This window comes from Cariama cristata, unplaced genomic scaffold (assembly GCF_000690535.1).
Source record: "Cariama cristata isolate BGI_N322 unplaced genomic scaffold, ASM69053v1 scaffold42145, whole genome shotgun sequence".
Taxonomy (NCBI): Eukaryota; Metazoa; Chordata; class Aves; order Cariamiformes; family Cariamidae; genus Cariama; species Cariama cristata.
In genome coordinates this window covers 10,118-18,060 of record NW_009620037.1, presented here as the reverse complement: position 1 = coordinate 18,060, position 7,943 = coordinate 10,118, and the positions used below count along the sequence as shown (strand labels likewise).

Here is a 7,943-nt window from a genome sequence, read left to right as displayed (position 1 = left end):
CCCCAGCCGCCACCGCAGTGCGGTCCCTCCCGGGGAGGCCGCGCTCCGTGCGTCTCGGGCGGGCTGCCGGCGGAAAGTTGCTTCTCCGCCCGGCGAGTTGAGCTTTCCGATTGCCCTGGGGGGTTCACTGAACCCCTACGAGCTGTGGGGAGCGGAGCTGTGAAGTGCGATGGTTTGCGTTGCAAACTCGATTCCTCTGGACCGCGTTTTGCCGTCTTCAGCGTTGTTAGGCTAGGGTAAGATAAGAACGTGCCTGGGAAAAGATGCGGCTTTTCCTCGTGGCACTGATTGTCTCGTAAGGCTTAATGAAGCAGCACTAAAAGTCGTTTGGGAGGAAGGCTCTCATGCGGTGGGGAGCAGGTGATGTTCGGGGGGAGCAAAGGAGCGAGCTCTGCTTCCGAGGCAATAGTGCTATTTTAATTTCGGTTTGCTGTTGAAAGCTGCTGATGCTACTAGGTGAAATCAGCGACAGGGTTACTATTGCGATTAGGTGTTACTGATGTTACCTTTTTAAGGGGTAAGAATTCATGTTCCAGTGAAGCAGATTACTAAAAATGAACTATTGCATCGGAACTCAAAAGGTGAGGTGTGCTGCCTCTTAAACAGGGCACTTGCGCACTTGTTCGCTGCTCGGCACTAAACAGCCCGATTTTCTGCTGGCTGCATAGTGACATTAAGTGATGGCTGTCAGCTCAAGATAGAAACACGTTGTTTGCTGAGTAGCGAAATAGGTAGAGCAGAGCAGCCCATCAAGATTACAGAAGGAATTTCTCAGAAGTGACTTGGTTAACAGAATTCTGCTCTGCATGCTTTTCTTACCTGATCTTGAAAGATTAAAACCATTAAAAACAATAACAAGGTGAAGTTTTGAGTCAGTGGGTTTGGCAGCTTCCCCAGTTGGTTAGGTTCCTTTTGCACAGCCAAAATACATCATGTCACGGGAAGAGAGTGACTCAATTTGAAATATAATCTTATTCTTAAAAAACGGAGTATTTCTCCTGGTTGTAGTCCTCAGCAGATTTGTCTAGTGGCATGGTCATTTCTTTCATTTTAGAAATGGTTCTTTGTTGACAGATGTAAGTCTTTAGAAATAAAAAGAGGAAATCAGACTAATGAAATCAAAATGAAGGGAAAGTATGAAGCAAGCTGCATAAAGTGATTTGAAATGTAGGATGTCTGTGTCATCTGAAGACGTTGTTACCTTACAGGTACCAAATAATTTTGATCATTTGTAGTCTTTTATTGTATATATGCTAACTCTAGTGAGATAATATTTGTTAAAAAGGATGTTCCTTGGGAGAATAAGCTGTAGGAGAGAGAGACAATTTTGCTTTTGGTTTGCTTGTTTTAATTGAAGTAATGAGCCAACTTTTATTTGGTCTAGATTTTGAAACACTTGCATTAATAATCTTCTGTACTATTCCATCCAGGAAGTTCACAAGAGTGGAACAGAATAATATTTTTCTTGGTAGTTACCTGGTATTAAGTCCTGAAGCAAATGCACTTCCTCCAGACAATTACCGATTTTTTTCTGACATATGATTGTAACCATGAAAAAAAAATATATTATCTGCAGAGGTTCAGGTTCAGCTGGAGCTCTTGAGTCCTTCATTTTCCTTGCCTTTAGTCTTTGTAATGTAAATTATCTCTAACTCGAGAGTACAGTATCAGGCCTGGAGTTTAAGGTTAGAAATTCCTTAATGTCATGAGACAGTCAGTCATGCCAGTCATGAGGGATGCACTTTCTAATTCTGATGTCTAAGTGGCTGCTGTTGAATGCTGTTTCTACGGTACCCATTTTAATTGCTTTGTCACCACTTCTGATTCTTAGGTGAGACATCTGTATATTTGCGATTTTCACAAGAACTTCATTCAAAGTGTCCGAAACAAAAGAAAGAGGAAGACAAGTGATGATGGAGGTGACTCTCCTGAGCATGAAACCGATGTCCCGGAGGTTAGTAGGTGCCAAGTGGGTGTAGACTGCTTTACCAATTTTGAGCATGTTGAAGTTTCACTTGGATGTTTTCATCTATCGGAAAATATTTAAATTTTAAATTGCAGCTCCACTGAAGCTGCTATGGAGTTCATCTCACTTTTCAGGAAGACTTTTTTCTGGTGTGTAATGTCCTAATTTTATTCTTCATTCCTGTATGAGTTCTTTGCCCACGTAAAGTTTTCTACAAAAAGAGGTATGATAAGGTAACTGCACGGCTTAGTGTATGTACTACTTGCAAACAGAGAGCTGTTAAAACATTATTTGATGCTCATTCTTTTTTAAAGGTAAAAATAAGTTATTTTTGGTGGTGACCCTGATGTGGTTCTTTGTTACCTAGCATCATTTTGCAAATACACTAGAGAATTCAATAGATCACTCTCTCTGTGTTTTTATATTTGATATCCAGGGATATTAAGCTTCTCCAGACCTCTGCGTATGTGGTATTTTTGGCACTATTTAAAGCTACCTTCAAATAATTCTTAAGACCTTTTTATTTTCAGGAAGTAGGCCTGAGGGAGGTTTTCTGTGTTACAGAACTCTAGAATAGTCTCTTCTCTGTGCCATTGTGTGCTGTATTTGCTTTGGTGATGTTTCTAGTACTGTTGACGTTGCAAAAAGTTGCGCAGAGGTGATGTTCATGCAGGAGCAGAGTTCTGGCCACGTCAGCAGAGCCCTCTGCTGGAAATGCCACCTGTATTGGCAAAAAGCATTTCTGAAAAAAAACCTCCAAGAGTTGTTTTGCCAGCAAAGCTGCATCTTGACTGCAAAGCTGTGTCCACATACATCCTGTGTGGAGGTGTTGAAAGAGTAGCAGGATTTGGGGTTTGTTTTTTTTTTTAAGGATACCTGACCTTTTGTTGTAGCTGTTTGTGTTTCCATTCTACAAGGTTCTCCATCAAAACTTTCCTATATGGGCTTTACGTGAGTTGCCAGGATGATTGGTGAAGACCCAGCTGGCATCTAAAAATGTTAGTGCTGTAGAGCATGCAGGGTATTTGGTGATTAAAAACTGAGGGATGCACGTCACCTGACTGAATAGGGAACTCTGTAGTGTGTCAGTTTTAATGTCATCTTGGCTTTCAGCAGATTCCATTTGTCTTTGAAACATGGCATTTTCCACATGATCTTCATCTTCCTTCTTGTAACCTCCCCCACCACCACCCTCACTTTTAAACTGTGTGCTTCCCATTTAAGTATTTTAATTTCATTTCTCCTGTGTCTCTGTACTCTGTTTTATGTCACAAGCCATTTGTTCAGTGCCTGCTAAATTGGTACTTCAAGTGTGAGCTTTTTAAACCTTGTGGGAATGAAAAGTTCCCCTTTGCTTGGAGGTTGCAGAGGTGTAATTGAGAGCAGAAATTGGCCGGCAATTCTGTTGACAACATGTGAACCAGAACAAAATTTTGTATTTCCCTTAGGCTATTTTGGTCCTTTAGCATTAACAAATACAAAAATATACTTAGATTTGTCAGTAAGGCAAGCCGGTGTGGTTCTGAATGCAGGCAGGGAGCAGTCCTGTTGAGGAAGAAATAGTTATTTTCAGATAACTCTACATTTCTGCCTAATAGAAGCTAGAGATAGTGCTCATCTCCTCTTCTCTGCATCATTTCCAGGTTGACTTGTTCCAACTCCAAGTGAACACTCTGCGACGTTACAAGAGACATTATAAATTGCAGACCAGGCCTGGACTCAACAAGGCTCAGCTAGCAGAAGTAAGTGACGACTGACGTAGTATTATTTCTGGTATTAAAAAAACTGTTTATCTCCTCTGCTCAAGTGCACATTTTGTGGACACTAATACCTGTAGTGACTCTTGCAGTAGTGTGTACTGTGTGCTCTGAGAAAGGTTTCAGGGGATGACGCCATCAGAAAGCTGCGTGCTTTCTTTCGCCTGAGACAGTCATGGAAGACATGGAAGCTGGCTCTTGAAAGCATGTTTTAGTAACTTGCTTTTCTCTGCTTCCTTTCCCTCCTTGTTCATAGTCACAATCCGTTGCCTTTAGGGAGCAGAAACAGAATGTGGTTTCCAGTGGCCTGGGTGTTAGCTGAAGATGGCTGTTCGAGTGAAAATCAGACTTACACACTACTACTCACCATAAGTGCCCCAGTTAGTTTTTCTTTCCTCACAGGCACTTGTACTGGTTGGAAGTGCTTATTATTAAAGACAGAATCACTGTCCGTGACTTCAGATCCCTTGTTTCACTCCCTTGTCCTGATGTCTTACAAGTCTGTATTAAGTCAATAAAAGGCCCTTTGCTTAAGGGCCTCTGCTGCTGCTTTCTCACCACATGAGGTATTTGTTACGAAAGAACTCTCTGTATCTCTTCGTTATTTGGGCTGGTTGTGCTTGGTGTGCACCTGCTCTGTTCTCTTACCTGACTTGATCTGAACACATTCTGTGGGAAAAGTCTTCTCTAAACTAGAAAAAACCGTAGCAGTAACTGAATGGTAACAAGGTTGACTTTGTAAGCCGAGGCTTTCACAATTGTCTGCCCAAAACTATTTGTTTTGCTTTTGCTTTAAGGAACAAAAACTGGCAGACCAAAAAAGACAGCAAGACACTGTCTTGCTGTCTTTCAAAGTTAACTAGGGAATGAATATACAGAATATAGAGAATGTGTAGTATAGTGCATGTGTGAGTAAGTTGAATGAAGCAGGGTGGGTGTGTGTCCTCATTAGTAGTTCTGATTTGTCATGTTCTAACTAACCAGTTCATAGTCTCTCAGCTACCTCCTGCCATGAAGGACTACTTACTTAAGCAATTTACCATGAATGTGCCCAGGAGTTTAAAAAAAAAAAAAAAAGCAAACTACTATGCAAGCGGAAAATAAAGGGAGCCTAACTTAAAGTTGTCACACACTTCCCAGATTTCCTGTGAAGTCTGAGCAGCTTTGACCCTACGCTGGATCCTCGTCCAGCTCCCATGCTTGAATCACTACTGCCTGAGGCTCTTAGACTCCTGCTGCTACCCCACCGTAAGGAAAACTCAAACTTCCATAAATCTTCTTGGAGTGACTTATTGCTCAGCCTGCATCAAAATCCAGTTCTGGAGCTGTGTTGGGTATCAAAAAAGAGCTTCTTCCACATAAGAAGCAGATCTCATCCTGCTCCAACATGTTTTCTACATTGGTTTTCTGAGGAAAAAGCAGCTAATGGTTCAGGGCTTGCGCTAGTGTCAGAGCGGGGTAGCCCTAACCAAATCCTAACCCTCCCATTGCAAATCCCCTGGTGTTCCTTTCAGTTGAAAACTTATCCAGTGCGTTTTCCTTTGGACTCTGAAACTTTACTATATCTGGTTCACACAGCAAACCGTTTTTCAGTATTTCTGATACTCTCCTTTAAAATACTGAGATGCAGGGAAGACTTGCTCTCCAAATAATCTCGGCATGAAATGTCGCTTAGGAGAGGCTATACTGCTTTGGCAAGAGGAGATTCTGGCTTCCAAATTCCGCTTGTAGGTTGGCTGCAAATACTGCTGACATAGCAAGACTATGCTATGTTCATATGTGCATTCCAGCTGTAAAAGAGAGGGAGGTAAATGAGGACTGACGGTTTGAATTGGTGAATGTTTGACTAAAAGTATATTATGCACAGTGGCCGTAAAATCATTTTTGGAAAGTGAAGAGAAACGCTGTTCTGATTATTTCTACTTTTTAATTTCAGAATTTCTGTCTCTTTACATGTTGTCCTTCTAGACTGTCAGTCGTCACTTCAGGAATATTCCTGTGAATGAGAAAGAGACGCTTGCGTATTTCATCTATATGGTGAAGAACAACAAGAGCAGGCTGGACCAGAAATCAGAAGGTAGCAAGCAACTAGAATGAAGATTAACAAGACTTGGAATAAGAGAGACCTTGAAGGAACAGATGGTATTGTGCATTTTAGGTATATAAAAACTGTTGAAGTAAATTGTAAATTTTTTTAAAATGCAGTAAGTCTGGATGACAGAAAAAAATTATAGACATTCTTATCAGGAGTATTTGAAAACATGTGCCCAGCATGTTTCTGAAGACTTTTCCCCCTCATTTCAAAGTCACATTGAAATAAAGAAATGAGGATAATGAGGAAATCAAGTAAACCTGTAGGACTGTGGAGTTTGTCAACTCAGTGTTTTAAATCATTTCTGGAAATCTGCATCTCAGTGCAATTCAGATCACAGATGGAATTTTTTCACTGAATTCAGACTGCATCACGAACCACCATGCAGTTTGTCTTGGCGCAGGACTGGAATAGCGGCAGAGATAACATTTGTTATCAAGGTGCATGGGTCAGAAGTTTGTCTGAAGCTTGCTCCCCACCTACACATGCTCTGTCTTGCCTTGAGTCAGTGCTTCAAGTCCCAAACTTCTACAAATGCTCCAGCTCACCAAATCGACTCCAGTGAATACTACTTGATGAGTCTGAAGTTGAATTTTTAAATTTTTTTTAACCATTTTTCCTCCCGCCTCTTCTGACACGGATGCCAAAAAACTCTGCAATCTCTTTTTCTAATTTCTTTTATTTAAGAACTCACTAATTAATTGTCTGTAAGCATTAAAAAACTTCTGCATTTCCTCAGAATGTGGTATTAAGCCAAATAGCTTATTTGCTGGGTTTGATCATGTTGGTAGAAATGCTCATTTAATTCACTTGTGTGTATTTCTCTTGTAGACAAGGCTCAGAGATGGTAGGTGGAACAGTGGCTTAAGACATCTGTCTCTTAATCTCTGTGTCAGATCAGGTATCCATCACAAGTGATGTGAATTTTAAACTGAGGCTAGTCTTTAGCAAGTGTCACAACACTGCTGTGTGGATTAGTGAGCTTGGCAATCTCTGTTTAATACAAAGCAGACTTATGCTAGTGGATGTAGCACCATAACCAGGGTAGTGAACTGACTGGAGCGTGATGCATTTCATCTGTCTTTGCAATGGCCAAGAAGTATCGAAGCACTTTCCTTTTGTGAGCATTACATGTGCTTTCACAAGAGCTGTGTGAGTGGAGGGTGGCATGCTGGTGCTCTTTAACTGGGCACTGTAGGAGGAGATTGCTCTGATTTTGTTATTTAAAGCCAAGGTGTCCTTACAAATAACACAGTGGTTATTTTGGCAAAAGGAGCTGGTTGTGACTGACTGTTCTTCAGTGACCTCAAATTCTATTCAAGGGGATCTCATGATCTAAAGCACCGCTCTGTTTCTTTGCTGTTGTAACCAATGTCTCCATTCTGTTACAAGATGCCAAGACTCCACATAAAGAGTATATTCTCAACAAGCCTTAAGCAATGAACTGAACAGGAGAAAACTTTGGCTAGCATTTTGTCAATGGCAGGTTTTAATATTCCAAAACTGGATGAAGATTTGTTGAAGAGCTAAATACACAGGTCACGATCCCAGCTTAGTACTGCATCATGTTTCGTAAGGCATGAAGGGTTCACATAGTGAAGCTCTTGTTGAAGCTCTCCCAGGGTCTCTTTAAAAATCAAGTCACAATTTAAAGTAAGCTGTTCACGTCAGCTCTGATATGATTGCTAATACTCTAAAAACATGTTCAGCAAACTTCAACATGTCTAAGTCCTGTGTCATAGGCAGAAATACTCTGTCCCATTTGTGAAGTTCTGGGGAGTGTGATTGTTTCAGCATTTCCTTGTTTGATTCGGCATGGATTTTAAGAACATCAGGCAAGAGTAGGGGTTCAAGGAATGAGGAGAGAATGTCTTGCGTCGGTATTTCATGAATGTTTAAAAATTTCCAAATTACACTGGTCCTTTCCGTATTGAAAGGGTGGAGTAATTCCCACATCAGTCAACATGATCTGGCTTCTCTCTTTCAGGACAGATAGCTAGAAGGGTACATTCTCTGACTGTATGTTAATCTTCAAAGTGCTGATGTAATCAGAGGATATTACCAAGGGAAAATGAATTTCTGAGTTGAGAGGGTTATGCCTCATTGTAACTTCTAGACCAAAACTGTA

General features: G+C 41.0%; 1 protein-coding gene across 1 annotated transcript; it reads left to right on the top strand.

Moving 5' to 3' along the window:
* Nucleotides 1-1,831: 1,831 nt before the first annotated feature.
* SAP30L (SAP30-like) lies at nt 1,832-5,820 on the top strand (the record flags this gene model as incomplete). The annotated part of the gene is made up of 3 exons (XM_009701456.1): nt 1,832-1,954; nt 3,610-3,708; nt 5,692-5,820. Coding segments are annotated over 3 exons (351 nt in total), but the record flags the coding sequence as incomplete, so codon positions are not given.
* Between the last annotated feature and the right edge of the window lie 2,123 nt (nt 5,821-7,943).